A 23,145-nucleotide genomic window follows, 5' to 3' on the forward strand; every position below is an offset into this window, starting at 1 on the left:
AAAGGTATAATTGGACAAAATACAGCAGGACTGAAGTGCTTAAAAAAAACACAAGAAAAAAATGATCTGAAGTTGAATAGGTAAAATCCAATTCCCTGTGTTATTTAAAATTAGTTGGATAAATCACCAAAATTAAAGCATAGGCAAGGGAATAAAAACACTCCAAGCATCATTTTCGTATCCAGTCTCTCTGAATATTTCTATCATTCTGACTAGAGCTTTGCATTGTTTACAACTAGGGAAGGCCTATTACTCTACAGCTTATTTTCTCATTTGTAATAAATGATATAGTGGTACTATGCATTGCCTTTTGTAGAAAGTAATAACACTAATCAATTTTTTCAGCTCTGTCTACTGTTAGTTTTTCATTACCAGAAATATTTAACCTAAAATTAGCTTTTAATATTCATGTGTCAGAATAGAGAGGTCACTTAACTTACATGGCTGATACTATTTACTACAACTACAAAAAAAGCCCCTCTTATTTACTGCAAAGGGCTTTTTCTTGCCATATTGCAGAAAAACCTAACATTTTTCAAGTAACTTCATAAAAAATGATCTTTGTAGTAAAATCAACTCAGATGTTACCTTTTTATCAAGTTATGCCTGATTCCTTATAGTCAGTATTAATGTAACACTTCTTTCTTTTTCAAAGAATTTTATTTTTTTTAATTTGAATAATGGTTTTTGAATAGCTGCTAAATCAACCTAGTACAAAATCCAAACAGAAGTCTCCTTCCCACCAAAATTGCATCCCACCTCTGCCCATTTCTCTCCTTCAGCCACAGGGTCTTTTTCCTGGAGGCAACCAATATAATTAAGTGTTCTTCCAGAGATACTCCATAGTACATATATCACATATCTACACATACACATTACATATATCAAGTGTTAGTCATTCAGTAATTTGTGACCCCATGGATTGTAGCCCATCAGATTCCTCTGTCCATGGAATTCTCCAGGCAAGGATACTGAAGTGGGTAGCCATTCCCTTCTCCAGGGGCCCAATTGAAGGCAGATTCTTTACCTTCAGACACCATGGCCTATACAAAGTTATATATACATGTATATATCATTTTCTCAGAAAAATAATGGCAGCATTATATGCGTATCTAGCTTTTAAAAAATTTTAAGTATATTGTAAGACATATACATAAAACAAATACATACCTTAAAGAATAATTATGAAACCTGGTGAATATCCTTATTGATAAGGAGAAGAAACCTCATTCTTTGTTTCATCTGCATAGTATTTCATTGTGTGGAAAGCCATGGTTTATTTAACCAGTCCCTTGATGATGGACATTTTTTTTTCCAAATTGCAAATGATGGGCAATGCTGCAGTGAATAACAAAGAAGTATAATTTCTGGGGGAAAGTTTTTGTGCATTTGTAATTCAGATAGAAATTTCCAGTCTCCTGTTTCTTCATTACAAACAGTTTGGAGCCAGTGCCTACACATTTCACCTTGCTCAGATTTCCTACCTTGCTAAGATATGTATGCTTGTACAGAGAAATGGGTGCTATGAGCAAAACCAGGCCAACCCTAGGTTCCAAGCCATTCCAAGACAAAGGCAGAAATTGAAATTAAGTCATGCTTACCTAAAACAAAACAATATGACCTAGCCATAATCTTTGTCCTTCCACATGCCTGTCCTGCCACTCCAGTGTGCACCCTGACATTCAGATCTGGTATCTGGTATCTGACATTCAGAACCTAGATCAAACTCCTATTTAAATATCATCGCAGTCCCTGGACCCAAGATTTGGCCTCAGCCTCTTGTTCTTTGTTTCTGTTGCTTATTCTGCCTGTATTCCAGCTCTCTGGTCAATGACTTGCAAAATATCTGGGGGTAATTGGGTGTTTTAAGTTATAATCTTGACCATGGACATTGAAAACAATCTTAGTAACATTTCATAGGCCACTAAATTGCTTTATAGTTCAAAAACTTTGAGTAGAAAACAGAGGATTTAAATCAACTTAATGTTATTTTAAGGAGCTTAGTTAAAAATGGCTTGACAGAGGGAACATTTTATTCAAAATGTGGTCCTAAGATTTTGTGTGCTTTCCCAAGAAAGCTGTTGATCTTGACTGCAAGAAATTTCAAGTTCTGAAGGAGAAGTAACACTTCTTGACAATGACTAAGTGTATATGCTTATGTAAAGACAATTACTCTTTCAGGTTGTAAAATGTTTCTGCTTCATAAAAATCGTGGCCTTTCCCACTGAAGAGTGAATTTCCTGTTAGCACAAATAACACTGAAAAAGGCATTTTCATAAACTTACAAAACTTCAGTTCATTTTTAGGAAGGGAAGCAGTTTTGAACAATCAGGATAGTCCAGTAGTTCTAAAATTTGTGCAGATGGAGGAACACCCGTGTTCTTCAGTCATGATGTAGAGTTATAATAAAATTCAGTACCTAATGATGAATTGGGCTTCCCTGGTGGCTCAGAGGTTAAAGAGTCTGCCTGCATTGCGGGAGACCTGGATTCGATCCCTGGGTTGGGAAGATCCCCTGGAGAAGGAAATGGCAACCCACTCCAGTGTTCTCGCCTGGAGAATCCCATGGATGGAGGAGCCTGGTGGGCTACAGTCCACGGGGTTGCAAAGAGTCGGACACAACTGAGTGACTTCACTTTCAATGATGAATTGTGAAACTTACAGTGATCTTATCATATAGTAGTTTATACTATAAACTTATATGCATCAAGTTGTTAAGAAAAATGTATGGGAAAATCTCTATCCATTACAATATATATTTTCTTCTGCTGGAACCATTGGGTCTAGCTTTTACAATATTGATATTTCATGAGAGAATAACTTAAGAACCATCAGGATAAGACAGTGTTTAACAGACTAAGGCAATAATATCCTTCAGAGGAAAAAAAATGGGAGCCTATTATTGGCTTTTTCTCTAATTAGCAGATTAACAATTACTTCCACAGAGCTGATTTGATCTCAGCAGCTCTGCTCTGTTTTCCATTCTGATAAACATTTAGCATATATATTTATTACTGGAAACAAAATATCACTCGGGAAATACTTTCCTTAAAGGTTTGGAAAAAAAACACTGCATTTTAAAATTTCCAATAAGAATGGGAACCTTCAGTATATCTGTTTAAACCCTGTGGATTTGAGGGCAAGCACTTGGAGTCTTAAAGGTTTTGAAGACAAATACCAATAGCATGAAAGAAAAAGGAAACAGAAGAGTTGTAGATTAGGGAAATTAATTCCTTTCACTAATACATTAATACTGAGATGCATGTGTATGTTTTGGGAGAATACTTCCGAGAGTAGTTCCTCTAATCTTATGGATTAGTATGAATCACCATGTTCTATGGAAGAAAAAACTACCCTGAGTGTATAACAGAAATTTAGAGTGGCAATCAAAATTAAAACTAGCAGGATTAATTTATGGAGGTATACTATCATTATTTTTCTGTGTTGGTGATGGTTAAAAATACTGTGGCGTTCTTCCAAACAACTGGATCGTGCCACTCCCATCTCTGTCCTGGATTGAGAAGAGCCTCTTTCCAGGCTTCCTGCCTCTTCCTTCTGGTGCCCTTTCCCTGTCAGGCTGGCCTCAACACAGCAGCCTGAGAAATCCGGTTAAAACCAAGTCATTCTGCTCTCCAAACTCTGTAATTCCTTCCCATCTCATTTAGACTGACGGCCAGAGCCTCGACAAGGCCCTGCTAGGCCCTTCTCTTATCTCTCTGCCCCTTGTCCGTAGTCACTGGGATCTCTGAAGTCCCTGAAGCACAGCAGGCATGCGTCTGCCTCAGGGCCTTTGTACCTGCTTTGCTCCCACACTTCCCCAGACATCTGCCAAGCTTACACTCGATCTTCTTTTCGTATCACTTCTTTTCAGATTGCTGAGGCATTCCCATCTAAAAAGAATCCTTCCTTAACTCTTTTCTTTGCTATTAATGCTTTCCAATGAACTGTATATTTATTTGCTCACCTTGCTTATTGTCTGTCTCCCTTGCAAGGATTTAAGCTCTGTGAAGGCAGGCTTTTGTCTGTTTTGCTCCCTACTGTATTCCTAGTACTTAGAATGGGAACCTGGTATACAGAAGGTGCTTGATACAAATTTCCTGAACACTAAATACTCTGCTTTCACGCAGGTGCCAGGGCCCCAAAGATCACCAGGAACACACCTGTCGTTCCGTGAGTTGGGTGATGACACGTGGCAGCAAAGGAAGATGCACCCATGGGAGCTGGAGTGTCTCAGTGAGAGGGTGTCAGAGCAAGTTTAGGTTGAGTTGGGTGATTTGGCAGAGGGTCTGAGAAAGCAGGGATTTACTCTGGATTGGATGTGGTCAGGACACAGGGGCACTTCTATGTTGAATAAAGAACAGAAGTCATCCATTTAGCAAGAGAGGGTTGTTTGATGTTCTGAGCGTAGCCCCGGGTTCCTGGTTTTATCTCTGCGTAGACACAGTGAAAAAGTGGCCTGGCTTCGTCTCATCTTATTGTGGTGTGAGAGTAAACATGTGGGAGGTTTGCAGTCTGTGAGATTGTTTGTGACTAGTAGGAGAACAGCAAGGCCTAGTTGTGAGTGCTGACAACTTCTGAAATCAGCGGTGGTTAGGGGAATGCTTTTTTAAAAATGTATCACAAGCAAGTAAGCTTTGGGGGAGGAAGGCTCTGTTTAGGGATAAACAGAGCAGAGAGACTTCTCTTCAGACTCTTGCATCTGCACATGACAGGTCTTGGAAAAGCCCCTGATGCTGGGAAAGATTGAGGGCAGGAGGAGAAGGGGACGACAGAGGATGAGATGGTTGGATGGCATCACTGACTCAATGGACATGGGTTTGAGCAAGCTCTGTGAGTTGGTGATGGACAGGGAGGCCTGGTGTGCTGCAGTCCCTGGGTTTGCAAAGAGTTGGACACGACTGAGTGACTGAACTGAACTGAACTGAACTGATGACAGACCTTCTCCCCCAAGGGGGCCCCTCTCCTTCCTCATCATCCTTCACAGTCAGGACAGGGTAGGCTTACCGAGATGAAGTCTGAAGCCTGCTTGATGGTAAACCGCCCCCACCTTCTTGTTTCTGGTGTCACATTCTCCTCTCAGTGGATGAAGAAGGTCAGAACTGTGAAGCAAAGGTCAAAGCAGTGGCAGCTAAGCGTTCATCACTGTGACTTCCTTCTACCAGAGGAGGTTCTGAGGAGAAAACTACTTCTTTTTACCCTGTGGCTTTCATGTACATGTCACTTTGCTGGGAATCATTTATCCAGGGCCCTTCAAAGTGTCTTCATTGAAGATTCCCAGTTGGAGGAAAGGAGTTTGTCCTTAATATATGCTCCAGAATAAACCTAAAAAAGAAAAAACTGGCTGATAATATTTGGGGGAAGAATCCAGGTTGAACTACTCTTGCATTCCCACTCCTAATATCCTGCCAGTTCTTCCTAAAATGTCACCACTTAGAGATTTCTTTAAAGGAGTAAAACTTCCTGGACAGATTGTGAGAGGGAGGAAGGGGAAAAAAACAAGGAAGGTGTTCCTGGTGACTCACGGTTAAGTGTGGGTAATTCACAGCTTGCATGCTCTGACGACTAGTCAAGATACAGGTAGAACTGGGCAGTTAGGATTCTGGCGGCCTGAGGGGGTGAGGGGAAGTGGTCTGGGAGATCCTGAAGCAAAGGGCGGGCCTGGAGACGATCCCCTGTGAAGGAAGGAGGGTGGGAGAAACACACAGATAATGACTGCACAATGCGGGCAGGGAATAGGAAAAGTGTCTGGAGGCCCCAGTGAGGGAGTCTCCTCTCCGCAAGCCATGGTTACTAGGAGAGTGACTGAGAGGGCACCAGTGCCGTGACCTGCCTGTGTGGGAAGCAGAAACCCAGGACAAACAGCAAACAGAAGACGCAGGCAGTGAATTTTCCTTATTCATTTTGCCTGTATTTGCTTCCACCTGCACATTTTATCAGGAGGTCTGCCAGCCGGCTGCCATGGAATGTGCACCTCCCATTAACTGGAATAAAAAGATGAACAACGTTCATGAAGAATGAACAAAGGATAGGAGGCAAGAACCACTTGGCAACTTTGTAGAAAATGAATGAAGACCCTAGTGTGACAGTGATGAGGCAGCTGACCAAAGGGGGAACAATAATCAGTGGAAAGTGATGTTTTGAATAAATGCAAAAGCCGAAAGCATTCTGGGAGAATAGATTATTTTTTCTGTATACATATGTAAACTTCTCTAACATAAACTGAGAGAAAAAGTTTTTTTCCTATTAATGTACCACCTTAGGTGCATTCATTTTTTGTTATCCTAAGGCAAAATATAATAAAAATTTCAACGATAAGGGGCAGTTTTAAAGACTACAATTCTTATTGTACTCATAAAATTACACTCCCTTGAAAATATTGTTCTCTTCCAACCATAATTTATACCTTCAGTATATTTCATGTTACTAAGTAATCTCACTCATCTTTGCAGTGAAGAGGAATACAGATATTTATTCAATGAATGGGTGAGGAAAATACCTACCTCCATCGCTCTTAAAAACTGATATTTTGTGCATGTTCATTAACTTATGCTGTGCTGTGCTTCGTGGCTCAGCCGTGTCCGATTCTTTGCGACCCCATGGACCATACCCCGCCAGGCTCCTCTGTGCATGGGGATTCTCCAGGCAAGAATATTGGAGTGGGTTGCCATGCCCTCCTCCAGGGGATCTTCCCAACTCAGGGATCAAACCCAGGTCTCTTGCATTGCAGGCGGCTTCTTTACCGTCTGAACCACCAGGGAAGCTCATTCATTAACTTAAGATTTCTTAATGTCTTTGAATTAAGTCTTAAAATTTTTGCTTACCTCAGTGTCATAGGTCTGAGAAATCTTATAAGGTTTGGCTGGTGACACCTGGTGGTTAAAAATGATAATTACATACAAATGCGGCCCATGGCGATCAGCTTTGCTGTGAGAAATACAAGCCACAGTTTCCTTGGAAAGCATTTTTGTCTGAGTTCCTGCTTGGAAGCAACCAAAACAAAACCTCTCTGACCTGGGCGGAAAGGCACTCTTCCATGAGCACAGTGCTGCCACCTAACGTTCACACCGAGGATATCAGATTCTGGATGCCCCAAGTGTCCACTCCTGGACACAGGAATTTCTGTTATCACTGGCAGCATCTTTTAGCCCTTTTGATATTTCCAAGATCTCAATTCAAAGTCTAAAGTAGGATAAATATAAGTGACCTGGCCACAGTCACATATCAGCACCGCAGCCGCAAGAAAGGCCAGAAAATCCACCAGACATTTGGCTTATTGAGTGAAATAAGGAAAGGTATTATAAGATTAAATAAATGCTTATTCAAGACCTAAGAACAGAACCCGAGACTTGATAGACTTTTCAAAATGGTAGTGAATACTATTTTACATCTTTATTTGATCATAAGATTTTTTTGAAGACAAGGACCACATTTTAGTCATTTTTTATTCTGGACACAGCATCTGATGCTCCATGAATGTTTGTTGAATTGCATTGCTTGCCCTTCAGTAGAAACTGGGTCACTGTAATCACTTTTGTGTCTCAATTTATTTATAGGGATCTTTAAGGCCTTTAAATAAAATGCACTTGGATATAAATATATAAAAACTATAATAACCAGCTAATGTGTTTAAGTCATTTTCCTCAAAATTATCACTAACAGAAAATTAAATTTCTCCACAGGTCTCCCAGAGTGATATTAAAGTGGAAGATAAGATTTTTATCTCATCATGAAACCATTATCTGAAGGACAGCTAAGGTTTTATGTTGTTCAACCAATACATCTCATATCATGGCTATTCATACTTTTCATTCTGAAGTCTATCTCCTCCCTGAAACCTGCCCGACTTCCCGTTTATCAAAGAAAGCCCTTTATAGCTGCCTGGAATGCTCCAACAGATCAGTGTTTGATAAAATATAATATAAGGCTGAATTTGAAAATGTTTCAGGTGATTGGAAGTCCACTGGCCAGGGCCAGGGGGCAAAACGTCACTATATTTTATGTCAACAGGTTGGGATACTATCCATGGTATACACCCCAGGGAGTTCCCATTAATGGAGGTCTCCCCCAGAACATAAGTTTGCAGGTACATCTGGAAAAAGCTGACCAAGATATCAGTTATTATATCCCTTCTGAAGATTTCAGTGGACTTGCTGTTATAGACTGGGAATACTGGCGACCCCAGTGGGCCAGGAACTGGAACACAAAAGACATCTACAGACAGAAGTCAAGAAAGCTTATTTCTGAAATGCAAGAAAATGTATCAGCTGCTGATATTGAATATTTAGCCAAAGCAACCTTTGAAGAAAGTGCAAAAGCTTTCATGAAGGAAACCATTGAATTGGGGATTAAGAGCAGACCCAAAGGCCTTTGGGGGTACTATTTATATCCTGATTGCCACAATTATAATGTTTATGGCCCAAACTATACTGGGTCATGCCCGGAAGAAGAAGTTTTGAGGAACAATGAGCTCTCTTGGCTGTGGAACAGCAGCGCTGCTTTATATCCTTCTATTGGTGTCAGGAGATCTCTCGGAGACAGCGTAAATGTTTTGCGTTTCTCGCAATTTCGGGTGCATGAATCTTTGAGGATCTCTACCATGACATCCCGTGATTATGCTTTGCCTGTGTTTGTCTACACAAGGCTAGGCTACAGAGACCAACCTTTACTTTTTCTTTCTAAGGTAAGATGCCTTTTGCCAAAGATAAGGAGATTTCTTCTTATTTCTGAAAGAGACATTGCTTTGTTAATTATATTCTTTGAAGGATTCTCAAATAGGAGTCCATTAGGAGCATAATTCCTCCTTTGAGTAGTCATCCACTCAGATCCTCCATTTATACAGACTGAATATGGATTATCTTATTTATTATTAGTCTTTCAAGGAACAAAGTATGTAGGGAAGGAGGTTAAAGTACAATGTCAGTAGCTACTTCTGCTCCCCAACTTTGATTGTTCTCTTGCAAAGGTTATTGAGATTGTTGGGGGTGAACAGGTTGGAAAATCAGAGAGGACACTGTAAAATGGAATAGTCTGCTCATATGTGTGGAAGCAGAATTGTAGGCATTTCTGCTGCTGACATCACCATTAAAAATCTTAAGAGAAGAAAAGTATTTTCTTTTTAATGCACAATAGCAGGTTTGATAAAAGGCATAAGGGAGGCACAACAACATGAATATACTTAGAAATAACTAAGATAGTAAATTTTATGTTTTTCTCCACAAATAAAATTAAAAATAATTTTTAAGGGTATAAGGGAATTATGAATTTGCTAAAAGTAGGTAGCTGTATAGATTTAACCATCTGGTTTATTCTTGAGTCTATGACTACAACTCATGGAAAGTTTCCAAGAGTGGTATACATTTCTGAGTTCAATAATAAATTCATTACTAGTAGATAGTTTTGTAACTCTAGGATAAAACTTACAAATAGAAGTTTTATTCTATTTATTCTACTCAAGTCATATATGTAGCCAAAGACCTCACACAAACTGTGTCACTTTTAAGAGAGATGAAGCTAGCTAAACTTCGGTCGCTTCAGTCCTGTCTGACTCTTTGCGACTCTGGACTGTAGCCTGCCAGGCTTCTCTGTCCATGGGATTCTCCAGGCAAAAGAGTAAACTTCTCCAGGCATAAACTTTTTATGATGAGGAGGCTTGAGCTTGGTTCACCTTCACGTTTGCAGCATAGAGGTGTCTTTAGATATTGCTGTACACTAGGGGTGGATCATTTTTCTTTTTTCTCCACCATTCAGTTCAGTTCAGTTCAGTTCAGTCGCTCAGTCATGTCTGTCTCTTCGCGACCCCATGAACCGCAGCACACCAGGCCTCCCTGTCCATCACAAACTCCCAAAGTTTACCCAAACTCATGTCCATTGAGTCTATGATGCCATCTAGCCATCCCATCCTCTGTCATCCCCTTCTCCTCCTGCCCCCAATCTTTCCCAGCATCAGGGTCCTTTCAAATGAGTCAGCTCTTCACATCAGGTGGCCAAAGTATTGGAGTTTCAGCTTCAACATCAGTCCTTCCAATGAATATTCAGGACTGATCTCCTTTAGGAGGGACTGGTTGGATCACCTTACAGTCCAGGGGACTCTCAAGAGTCTTCTCCAACACCACAGTTCAAAAGCAACAATTCTTCAGCACTCAGCCTTCTTTATAGTCCAACTCTCACATCCTTACATGACTACTGGAAAAAAAAATAGGCTTGCCTAGATGGACCTTTGTTGGCAAAGTAATGTCTTTGCTTTTTAATATGCTGTCTTGGTTGGTCATAAATTTCCTTCCAAGGAGTGTCTTTTAATTTCATGGCTGCAATCACCATCTGCAGTGATTTTGGAGCCCAGAAAAATAAAGCCAGCCACTGTTTCCACTGTTCCCCCATCTATCTGCCATGAAGTGATGGGACCGGATGCCATGATCTTAGTTTTCTGAATGCTGAGCTTTAAATCAACTTTTTCACTCTCCTCTTTCACTTTCATCAAGAGGCTCTTTAGTTCTTCTTCACTTTCTGCCACAAGGGTGGTGTCATCTGCATATCTGAGGTCATTGATATTTCTCCCGGCAATCTTGATTTCAACTTGTGCTTCCTCCAACCCAACGTTTCTCATGATGTACTCTGCATATAAGTTAAATAAGCAGAGTGACAATATACAGGCTTAACATACTCCTTTTCCTATTTGGAACCAGTCTGCTGTTCCATGTCCAGTTCTAATTGTTGCTTCCTGACCTGCATACAGGTTTCTCAAGAGGCAGGTCAGGTGGTCTGGTGTTCCCATCTCTTTCAGAATTTTCAACAGTTTATTGTGATCTACACAGCCAAAGGCTTTGGCAAAGTCAATAAAGCAGAAATAGACATTTTTCTGGAACTTTCTTGCTTTTTCAATGATCCATCGGATGTTGGCAATTTGATCTCTGGTTCCTCTGCCTTTTCTAAAACGAGCTTGAACATCTGGAAGTGCACAGTTCATGTATTGCTGAAGCCTGGCTTGGAGAATTTTGAGCATTACTTTACTAGTGTGTGAGATGAGTGCGATTGTGCAGTAGTTTGAGCATTCTTTGGCATTGCCTTTCTTTGGGATTGGAATGAAAACTGACCTTTTCCAGTCCTGTGGCCACTGCTGAGTTTTCCACCATTACGAGTTTTAATTCACCAGCATGTATTAAACTGTAAAGATGTTCTGGTATTAAGCATCCAAAGGAAGAGATTGAGAAAACACCCTAGCGAGGGCTCTACCAAGACCAGTAGGCATCTATGGAGCAGAGACAGAGTAGAGCTTACTTCTCAGAAAGCAAAATGACACGAATCATCAGGATTTGGTAAGCACTATGCCTCTGACACTGTTGATGAGATGAGTAAGGAAAAAAATTCTCTCTTGTAAACTGATGGTCATGCTACCTAGAATAATCAGCAACAACTGATTGAGAATGATAGGAAAAGTTCTAGCATTGAAAGCTAAACAACACCTCCTTTGAAACTTCTTTCGCTTTTCAATGTTTGCCTCAAGCAAGTTCCTTTCTTTAGTGATAACATATTAAGTTTTGGAAGAAATAATAAACTTTAAAGGACAAAGTGTTCATTTTAAAAGATTAGTTTAAACAACTGGTACATTCTGTGCATTCTGCAAGCTGATGGTAAGCTCCTTGAATAAGTACAGCCTCAGAGATGCACTGTTTAAAGGGAATAAGGAAGAGCAGTTAGAGTGTCACCCTGAAACAATTTTCTTTGTGAGTCCCATGGTATCATTCTGTAAGCTTTCTGGATGGCAAGGCATTTCCTCATGTTTGAAACCATCAAACCACCACTTTATTCCATCTTCCATAAAAATCTGCCCATAAATTTTAAAAAATCTGATATTCAGTTATACCACATTGTAAATACTAGTAATGACTTCCATTTCTGACTTTCTGAAGATATCTGCATTTTAGAATGTGTGTGTGCATGTGTACACAAATATAATTAGGATTAGAAAAACAATTTATCAATAAGTAGCAAATCTCTTCTCTCTCCAGACCTCAGTGCCTCACTGCTTAATCTACAAAAATGCCACAATATTACCTGCCTTACCTACCTAGGAGAAACATTATGAAAAGTGAGAAGATAAAAATGAAAATTTAAAGCATTAGAAAAATATATACAGTGTAGCTGCTCACTTTCTAATATGTATCAGAGCCTTGAACTTGAAAGAGGAATATGTGAGAATGAAATTTCAGTCAGTAGCCAATATATTGGGGCTGTAAAACCTCATTTCACACAATAGATTGCCTAAACAACATATATAAATGCAATGTTGATATCACTTGATGCTGTGCTTTAAAAAAAATAACAAAAGGGATTTTCTTGGTTATTGATTTTAAGGTGTTTTTCCCTGTAATAATATTTCCTCTGGTAACACAAAAAGGGAGCTCATTAGTGATGCTCCAGCTCCCCACAGTGGGCTCCTTCCTTACATGCACTATGGTGAAACTTGAGGGACTAAAACCCAAGTGTAAAGAATAAATCCTCTATGTGCCCCTGCTTTCTATTTCCAAAACCTTGATTTGAGCAGAGAATCGTGGGTAGGGCATGGCAGCCCTACAACATGCTGGGGCCTGAAAGATGTGTTGCTATTATGTCACATGCTGTTCATTTACTTCTTTCATGTGACATCACTCATGTGGCCCAGGTCTCAGGTGGTCCCAATTTACTCCTAGAGGCATCTTACTTGTGACTTCAAGCACTGAGTAGTGTCCTTGCTTTTCTGGTCCCCTAAACGTAGCTATTTTGTGATTATTCAGCACCCTGCTCTCCACTAGGTGACAGTGAGCTAATTTGGTCACTAAGAGGATTTGGCCTAAATGTCTACTAATGACTCCTTACCTCCAGTTAACATGCTAGAAGACTTGCCATTTTGAATCATCCCCAATAAACTCTCTTTGATAATGACTGTCAATGACACATTGGAAAGAAACTAACATTTCCTCCTGATATCAGCCTCAGAATGGGTAGCTTTCACCATGAACACCTGTAGTTTCCCTGGTTACTGATATGGATCAACAACATATAAAAAAGAATTGTAAATTCTGTGTCTCCCCACTCCCTCTGATGACAAAGCCTTAAACTAAAGGAATTCATGGACAATTTTTTGTTTCCAGTTTAGCATGCAAGAAGTTTGAAAGTTGCCACTCAGCCCTAATAAATAAAAGGCTAAACAAACTGAAAAAAAAAAAATCAACTCTTCTTAGAATAATAAGAGGAGTGTGGACACATAGGGAAAATTGCTGCCTTCAAATCTGGAGAGACAGACAGGTGAATACAGAAAGATCCAGCCTACCAGATCAGAAACCTCTGCGGGAACCACTGACAGAGTACGGAAACCTGAACTGTAATTAGGAAACTGCTGGTGGCTCAGCAACAGCAAGACTGAGAGATTAAAAACTCCAGGGGCACCCAGTCGTGGGGACTGGGGGAGCACACTTTCACCTGCAGGAGCTTACTAGGTCCTTCCAGTGAATACTGGAGAAACCCTCCCCTCATGCCTCTAATAGGTGAAGGAGAAAAGGAACCATTTTGAGTATTCCAGAGCATTCTGTTCTTCTGCACAAGGTCCACCCCCAGGAGAAACTGTTTAACCACAGCCAAATTGCTGAGGTTTTACCAGAACCTAACTGATCTGCAGAAAAGGAAATACTCAACTCCATCTGGTTTTAGATTTCCACTTGGAAGAAGGAACATACCCATCTCTAGCTCTATCTAGCCAGCCTGTCCCACCTAACAGGAAGCGGGGGCAGAAACTGAGAAGCAGTTGTGAAGTTCACAGTCCAGAGGCAAAACCTCACTAAGACTGAGATCTAATCATAGGACTGTAAAGTCTTCCCTTACACCCACACCTTACTGGCATATTACTAAAGGTCTATTTATAGCAGCTACTTTTGACTCAGAGGGTAAAGAATCCACCTGCAATCAGGAGATCTGGATTTGATCCCTGGGTTGAGAGGATCCCCTGGAGAAGAAAATGGCAACCCACTCCAGTATTCTTGCCTGGAGAACCCCCCTGGACAGAGGATCCTGGCAGGCTACAGTCCATGGAGTCACAAAGAATCAGACACAACTGAGTGATTAACACTTTCACTTTTACCTAGTATGAACTATCTACTTACTGAGAAAAATCAAATCATATCTAGCCATCAAGGAAACAGTTATAAGACATACTAAAAGGCAAAAACACAACTTGCAGAGACAGAGCAAACACCAGAACTTGACTCAGATACAGCGGGGATGTTGGAATTATCAGATGAGGAATTTAAAACAATTATGATGAATATGCTAAGGGCTCTAATGGATGAAGCAGAACGAATGCAAAAACAGACAACGTAAGCAGAGAGATGGAAGTTCCAAGAAAGAAGCAGAAAGAAATGCTAGCAATTAAAAACACTGTAACAGAAAAGGAAGGATATCTTTGATGGCTTTATTATTAGACTAGACACAGCTGAAGAAAGAATCTCTGGCCTTGGAGATATCTCAGTAGAAGCCTCCAAAGCTGAAAAAGCAGAGAGAGCAAAGACTGAGGGAAAAAAAAACAACACAGCAGAACAGAATATCTAAGAACTGTGAGAGAGCTAAGGTGTAACATACACATAACAGGAAATCATGGGAGACTGTTAGGGGATTTCGCCCCTCTGATCACGTCGTGTGACTATGACATCTCTATATTCAGGAAAGTTTCATTGTGGGTGGAGGGACAAGCTCTCCTCCTTTAGGTCTTTGTTAAAAGAGGCAACGGACCTGGACCCAGCAGAGTCCTCATTCCGGGCTCTGCATCATTTACTCCTCCTCTTTCCAGTATTTCTCATATCATAGATAATTCTCAAAACCATTTCACTTATACTATCTCATTTGAACCTCACAAAAACTCCTCCCCTTCCTGTCGTGTCATCTCTGATCTGTTCAGCAGACATCGTGGTCCTGGGAAATGGAAAGAGATGTGAACCTAAAAACAAATTAAACCAAAATTACCAGAAAACTGTCCAGAAAAAAAATTTTTTTTTGAAAACTGAGATTGTAAAATCTTTCATTTAGTGGGCTATAAAAGTGCAGGTAAGGAGACATCTCTCTCAAGTATTGATATTAATATAAAATGCCCAAGATAAAACACCATTTAAAAGTTCTGCTTTTAATTTCTACCAGATTGCCCAATTATATTTCCAGCACATAACTGATGGAAATTAATCCTTGAAGTAAAAGGTTAATGCTTAGCATTCAAAAGAATGAGAGAATATATTATAACATAGCATACTTATTTAGAAAATCAACTGCAGAAACTTAATTTAGGAAGCCAACTGTACACATTCAAATTTTAATTTCCCTCTGAAATTACCTAGATTTATGTGAATCTTTAAACACTGAAACAGTAATCCTTTAGGATCACAAAACCAAAACTGTGCTGAAATTTTGTTTTCATGTATCTTAACCATATTGAGAAAAATCCCAGTGGCCTTACCCTGGCTGAATGAATCATAGATAAACCCGTTAATCAGGTACAAATAATTAAATACAACTAGTTTCAGGGACCAAATATAATCACCAGATCGAATCAGGTCCTGTGGATCTATAACACTGTGTTCCTTTGCCTAGACAGGGAATCCAAAGGACATAAAACCCCTCCAATAGAAAATAAAAATGAAAAAACAAAACAAAACAAAACCCTCCCCAGCCCCCACCCCAAGCCACTGCAGAAACAAAGTTTTCAGGAGAGTTGCAAACTGAAAAGGGAACTTGGCTGAGATGACTGCAAGGCATTCCTCACATTTAGAGAAGGAAACCTTTTAGATTCTGTTTCCAGGTTGTATACTTACTGTTGATTTGTGTGTGTATGCCCCTGGCCAACTTCGATGGAAAGTACTAGTTGCTCAGCTGTATTCAAGTCTTTGAGACCCCGTGTACTGTAGCTCGCCAGGTTCCTCTGTTCATGTAATTTGATTAAACAACCTTTTATGGCTATTTACAAGCTGTCTTAAAAATAATATCCCGTTTGGCAAAATATGTTTTAAAAACATATATTTAATATGTTTCTGTATGATTATAGAGTATAATTTCTGATCCCTGGTTCATTTATTTATAACATTTGCATTACTCTAATAAGTTGGAGAATAGGGTCATCCTACTTTATTGAATTTAGCTTCCAATCCTAATTCTTGGCATGTTGTTTTATATTCAAATGAATAATGAACTCTACTATCTTCAATCTAGCAAGATCTAATCAGTACTATTGGAGAAAGTGCTGCCTTGGGAGCTGCAGGCATTGTTATTTGGGGAGACATGAATTTGACTTCATCTGAGGTAAGACAGTACCTTAGTGGTGTATTTACTATTATTTAAATTCTTGCTCTGTTCTCCGATAAAACTTTAATCAGATCTCTCAGGTCTCCCATAGTAAACCTGTTTTATGATTAAGGTCCAATTTAACACCTGATACATAGAGTGTAATAAAGGTGAACTTTTGCTAAGATATTAATCATAATACTGACCATTGTTGAATATTTACTATATGCTAGGACTGTACTAAGTGCTTTTTTGTTTTGGATTTGCTCACTGATCATAAAACCCTTATGAGGTAGGGACTAGCATCCTTATTTATAGATGAGGAAATGGAAGGAAATCTAACTAGCATAAGAGCTACTTAGGCTTGCTAATGGTGAAGCCGCCACTAACCACAAATGGTACAACTCCAGAGCCCTTACATTTAGCCATTATATAAAATGTGTGATAGCATATTTTGAAAAATGGAATCAGATAGTAATTTTTAATATCTACACTGAACTTCTTTTTCTTCCTTGGAAAAATTAGCTGAAAATTAATAGTATTTAAAGTAAGGTTTATGTCTTTTTCAAATTTCTTCCAGTTCAAATACTATCTACTCTGTCTTTCTAGTTTTCTCTAATCCACATTAATTGCAATCTCTTCTGTATGTCCAGCTGCTGTCTGTTCATATCTCTATAGTGTAATACATTTTGCTTTGAATTATATTACTCATTTCTCAAAGATTTTGTTAAATTGAGTTTTTGCAAGTTCATGGTGATTTGAAATTTTTTTAATTTCACATGCTCAAGTTGTTGCTACTGAGATATTGCTCATGAAACTATTTGTGACAATATAAAGTTACAGTCTCCTCTGTCCACATATGAGAATTAGGTAGACTCTGAGAGGATCAGCACCCGACTCTCCAGCTGTGACATTTCCCCTCCAGTCCATGTGGTTCCTGAAAAGATGATCATCAGGAAGCTGGGTACACAACCAGGTGCCCTCCATTTAGAACACACAATAGGAAGACTGCACAAATGACCTGGTCAGCCTTCTAGACATCCCTGTCTTTGAATTGTGTAGAGGTGGCTAGATCCCAGTGTATGCCCGATGTCCGAATCCCCGAGCGGGAATAGAGAAGGCCTCCAAGACAATGCAACTCGCAAAAAGGGAAGTTTATTACTGACTCGAGCCAGGACTCTCTGCCGCAACCAACGCAGTGGTGCGGGTCAGAGAGCCTGGAGCCCAAGCTGTTACACAAATTTATAGGGTGAGAAGCGGATTGGTTACACGTTTGCAAAGCAATTTCATTGGTCAAAACTTGCGCGCGCGGGACTTTCCCGGGGGGAGTTTCCGCCCCGTTCCTAATTTCCTAATTGGCAAACAGCGGTCAGTATTAAGTGAAAGCTAATTGGTCCTAATTGGCAAAGAGTGGTCAGTGTTAAGGGAAAGCTAATTGGTTGTATCCAGGTGGCCTGATAATCTTACCAAGTAGGAAGGTCTACTCCTAATCTAAGCTGCATTATTTCTGCTCGCCTCAGACCAGGGCAGTAGATATTTGAGCAGAACTAACAGGAAAATCCAGAAGGCTCAGGGTGACAACAGTAATTTGGTAGAACAGGAGGGTTCAGGTTCTAACACAACCCTGAAAGGTACACACACCTGAAAGCTTGCCGGAAGACAGAACTCTGGCATGATTTCTAAATTTTGGCTTGTTCCTCTTTTTTTCACACTGATTAACTTGGGATCTAGAAGGAAGAAGATGTAAATTGTTAAGAAGGCATGGCCACGTATGCTGACGCTGGGGCCCATTTCCAAGCTCAGTTAGCCTACAGTAACCTAATCTCCATCTCCTGTCATGACCATCTGTCATTTTTTCAGGTCTGGGTCCCCTGTGTTACAGCACCTGAGCCTAAGACTTCACGGGCAGGAACCAAGCCATTAAGTTTCTATCAAGTTCAAAGAGCTGCCTTGTGGGTCTACATGCACCAACCCTACCAGTACCAGAAAAAACACTAAATCCCATTTGTTTCTACAATTCTAGGGCAACTGTACAAAGGTGAAGCAGTTTGTGAGTTCTGACTTAGGGAGCTACATAGTCAATGTGACCAGAGCCGCTGAGCTGTGCAGCCTTCACGTCTGCAGGAATAACGGGAGATGCAGAAGGAAGGTGTGGAAAACGCTTGATTACCTTCACCTGAACCCTGCGAGTTTCCACATCGAGGCCTCCGAGGACGGAGAATTTACTGTGAAAGGCAGAGCCTCTGACACAGACGTGGCAGTGCTGGCAGAGAGATTCTCCTGTCATTGCTATCAGGGGTACCAAGGGGCTGACTGCAGAGAAATGAAGACGGCTGCTGGCTGCTCTGGGCCTTCTTCTTTTTCGGGCTCACTACTCACACTGTGTCTGCTGGTTTCCACAGGTTATCAGAGCCGTCAGTGGTGAGGTAATTGAGCTTAAAGGGAATTGCGTGGCCTCTAGAGTCATCACTTAGGGAAGAGATGAAACTCGTAACAGTTTTTTTCTCACATGAAATCCACTGAGAGGCACAAGTAGACACCTGTGTCCCTTGATATAAACAGGAAACATTGCATCCTTTGGCTCCAATTTGGCTAAGAAGCCAGATCCAGGAGTAAATCAATGCACTCTTCTTCCTTACTGGAAGGTTTAAGCTGTATTTAACCTAGAACTAATATATTTTAGTCTCCACATGAATATAGATACATAAAAGTATACACATAAATACTAAATTATTGAGTTCAAAGACTGGTTTTCCAGCTAGCAATTTACTTAAGTATATGTTACTAAGCAATTATCTGATTTAACAAATGGGGTCACCTCAGGGTGTGCCCTGGTCATCTGGTCCATTGAAGAGGATCAAATGCAGAATTCCTGTTCAAGCCTATGTTCAAACCTCTTCCGGCTTCTTCTTCTTGCCTGGGCTCGATGAATGCAGAACCAGTAGCTGATGTAACTTCTCACAAGGGCACGGGAACTGAGGCAAAGGCAGCTGTAGTCAACTCCCTGTGAAGACGTCTATTCCAATATGGCGCCTCTCTCACCACCATGAGTGTCTCCCTCACAGACGCTGGTCACGTAGATACAGTGAAAGGCTTCAGGATGGTATTCATGCTTGCCTAGTCTGACATTGCTCTAGATGTAGAAACTGGAGCCATGCTAGTAACCCAAAATCATTAATTAAAATATACTTTAGTAAACAACATTTAAGGGACCCAGAAGTGCGATTGTGAAGGGATCCTACTAAGAAACACTCAATATTTTGGCCCCCATATATGAGTTTAGAGTAGTGGTTTTAGAATCAGTTTAAGTTTGATTTGAATCACTGTTTCACTATCCTTCTGGCCTTGTAACTCTGGGCAGGTTACTCAGTCCTTTTGCACCTGAAATTTGTTAATATAATTCCTAACTCAGTGAATTGTTCTGAGGAATAAATGGGATAACACATCTCATGCATACTTCAGCTGTTAATATCATGTCACTGATCTTCAGTTATCTTTCTTGACCACCAAAGTAATGGAAACACTTTGGAAAAAGCAGAGTCTTGGGCAATTTTGTCTTTCTGATGTTATGTTCTATATATAATCACTTATGCATGTGTTCTCTTGAAAGGCTTGTTTCAGTTGATAGGATTTCCTTCTTTTGGAGATGATCTACTTGGAAGGTAAACTCAAGAAGATATGATGCTATTATGGAAGGCATGAGAGTTGATTCACCCTCCGCCTCTGCCTCTGTTGTCTTTCTATGAAAGACGATACAGGTGTGCCTTTTCAACTCTGGGTCCCTGCTTGTCAGGGGTACTGACATTGTGACACTGTGAAAGTCTAATTTCTAAATGTAAAATACAATCATATCAAAACAAAAAGCTTTATAATACCACTAAAGACAGGTAGCATCATGTATTAACTTTTGAAAAATTTTCATTTTTTAATTTTCATATCAAAGATATGAAACCTTATAGAAAATTTGTAACTAGAAGAAATAATGGAAATCACCAATAATCACTATAATATATACTGATAACTTTTGGTATATTTCCTTCTAACCTTTCTTCTAAAAACGCTTTTTTAAACATGATTGTAAATAAAAATACATGTGTACCTTTGCATCTTATGTTTTTATTTATCTATACATTACAATTTTCATGCTAATTCATAGTCTTAATAAATATTCTTTCAATTATTTTAAGGTTACATCTGGATATAGCAATTTTCCTTAAATTTTTATTTTTAAATATCAAACTTTTACTATTTATTCCCTTCATCACTTCCTGGCAAATAGAGGGGGAAACAATGGAAACAGTGACAGACTTTATTTTCTTGGGCTCCAAAATCACTGCAGATGGTGACTGTAGCCATGACATTAAAAGACACTTGCTCCTTGGAAGAAAAGTTGTGACAAACGTAGACAGCATATTAAAAAACAGAGACATTACTTTGCCTACAAAGGTCCATCTAGTCAAAGCTGTGGTTTTTCCAGTAGTCATGTGTGGATGTGAAAGTTGGACCATAGAGAAAACTGAACACCAAAGAATTGATGCTTTTGAACTGTGGTTTTTGGAGAAGATTCCTGAGAGTCCCTTGGACTGCAAGGAGATCAACCCAGTTAATCCTAAAGGAAATCAATCCTGAATATTCACTGGAAAGACTGAAGCTGAAGCTCCAATTCTTTGGCCACCTGATGCAAAAAACTGACTCACTAGAAAGGACCCTGATGCTGGGCAAGATTGAAAGCAGTAGGAGAAGGGGACGACAGAGGATGAGATTGGATGGCATCACCGACTCAATGGACATGAGTTTGAGCAATCTCTGGGAGTTGGTGAAGGACAGGAAGGCCTGGCGTGCTGCAGTACCTTGCGTTGCAAAGAGTCAGACAGGACTCAACAACTATATAACAGCATCAGCCCCTTATTCAGTTCAGTTCAGTTCAGTCGCTCAGTTGTGTCCAACTCTTTGCGACCCCATGAACCACAGCACACCAGGCCTCCCTGTCCATCACCAACTCCCGGAGCTTACTCAAACTCATGTCCATTGAGTCAGTGATGCCATCCAACCATCTCATCCTCTGTCATCCCCTTCTCCTCCTGCCCTCGATCTTTCCCAGCATCAGGGACTTTTCAAATGAGTCAACTCTTCACATCAGGTGGCCAAAATATTGGTGTTTCAGCTTCAACATCAGTCCTTCCAATGAACACCCAGTACTGATCTCCTTTAGGATGGACTGGTTGGATCTCCTTGCAGTCCAAGGGATGCTCAAGTGTCTTCTCCAACACCACAGTTCAAAAGCATCAATTCTTCAGCACTCAGCTTTCTTTATAGTCCAACTCTCACATCCATACATGACCACTGGAAAAACCATTGCCTTGACTAGACAGACCTTTGTTGACAAAGTAATCTCTCTGCTTTTTAATATGCTGTCTAGGTGGGTCATAAGTTTCTTTCCGAGGAGTAAACGTCTTTTAGTTTCATGGTTGCAAGCACCATCTGCAGTGATTTTGGAGCCCAGAAAAATAAAGTCAGCCACTGTTTCCACTGTTTCCCCATCTATCAGCCCCTCATTAGAGAAGACAATTTCTGTATCACATTTCTAATTCATTCATTCACTCACCTATTAATTAATCTGTACATTAATCAGCATATTAAACATTACTTCTCATCAAGTACTGTTCTGGGTTTTGAAATATACCCTGAACAAAACGAAAGGCCTTGCCTTCATAGAGCTCATAGTCTCTCTGGGAAGATAAACTTTCAACACACAAATAAGCAGTTTGAATCAGATGTTAGCTATATGGGAAAAATAGAACAAAGTCAAGGAGGGTGGATTTTCATATGTTGAGTGGCTTTGAGCAGATAATATTTGAATGATAGAGAGTTGGCTGTGGGGATAGTTGGGGGAGGATATTTCAGGCAAATGTATCAGAAGTGGACATTTGGGAGTGGGCCTGGTATGTTCAAGGAAGAGCCTAGAGTGCACTGTGGTGGGATACTTCCCTTTACCATCAGTTTCCCTTGTCCATTTTCTGGTCTTTAGCATTTATTACCATCTGACATAGTACAGGTTGTATATATTTGCTTATTTTCTGTCTTCTCTTACTAGAATGTAAACTAGGAAAATTAGGATTTCATTTTGTTCACTGCCAGAACACAACTTGGTACAGTGCCTGGCACACAGTAGGTGCCCAATTTAAATACTTGAGTGAATGAATCAATGAGTGTTTCAGAAACTTGAATCAGTGGAAGTTATGTGTTACAGGCTTTTTTTTAAAAAAAATTCTGCACATTGATAGTTACTGCAAATCATTCTCCAGCATTTTTCTCTTCTTATGATAGTGCATGAGCCTCTGAAATCACATAGTTCAACTCCTCTGTGAAGAGCTGAGGCCTGAAGAAAATAAATCACTCGGCAAAGTCAAAGAGCCAGTTTGCAAAAGAGAGCAACCTGGAATCTGAGTTGCCACATTTTCTATTCACCATAATTCTTGTTGCAACAGAATCCAAATATATCCATTCAACTTTTGACCATGAACTTAATATATGTTTATAAATTTGGGCTGTGACTACTGGTTATGTTGTCAGTCTCCAGATCTCCCAGCTGCAGACTCTCTGTTCAATTTGGCTCAATGCTCCTGGACAGGAAGTCCACCTCTAAAAGCTGTTTAATGATGGCCGCAGCTTCTTGGGACCGTCCTAACTTCCCTTTATGGAAACAGCAAGGTGTTCAGGCTCTCTGATCTTCAGTGTTCTCCTTGACAGAAGGAAGATCATAATGGTATCTTTTCCCCTTTTATACAGTTTTGATCATATCAAGTAGATAAAATACTTAGCATAATACCTGGCACATAGAAATCCCTTACC

At 40.0% G+C, this 23,145-nt stretch overlaps 1 protein-coding gene and 1 long non-coding RNA gene across 3 annotated transcripts in view; one reads left to right on the forward strand and one right to left on the reverse strand.

Annotated features, from left to right (window-relative positions):
- The window catches only part of LOC136171112 (uncharacterized), a 1,397,893-nt gene that overhangs the window by 405,288 nt on the left and 969,460 nt on the right, over positions 1-23,145 (reverse strand). The gene's annotated exons all lie outside the window — the stretch shown is intronic.
- On the forward strand, positions 7,727-18,718 carry HYAL4 (hyaluronidase 4). The gene is made up of 3 exons (XM_065939742.1): positions 7,727-8,680; positions 16,222-16,311; positions 18,317-18,718. Exons 1-3 carry the CDS (start codon positions 7,727-7,729, stop codon positions 18,716-18,718), a joined length of 1,446 nt encoding a protein of 481 aa, XP_065795814.1.

This window comes from Muntiacus reevesi, chromosome 6, assembly GCF_963930625.1.
Source record: "Muntiacus reevesi chromosome 6, mMunRee1.1, whole genome shotgun sequence".
NCBI classification, from domain to species: Eukaryota; Metazoa; Chordata; class Mammalia; order Artiodactyla; family Cervidae; genus Muntiacus; species Muntiacus reevesi.

Excerpts from the sequence above, each read along its gene's own strand:
- HYAL4 (XM_065939742.1), top strand. The coding sequence starts at position 7,727 with ATGAAACCATTATCTGAAGGACAGCTAAGGTTTTATGTTGTTCAACCA. Across the intron at positions 8,681-16,221 it reads CTTTACTTTTTCTTTCTAAG|CAAGATCTAATCAGTACTAT; the intron begins GTAAGATGCCTT and ends TCTTCAATCTAG. Across the intron at positions 16,312-18,316 it reads TGAATTTGACTTCATCTGAG|GGCAACTGTACAAAGGTGAA; the intron begins GTAAGACAGTAC and ends CTACAATTCTAG.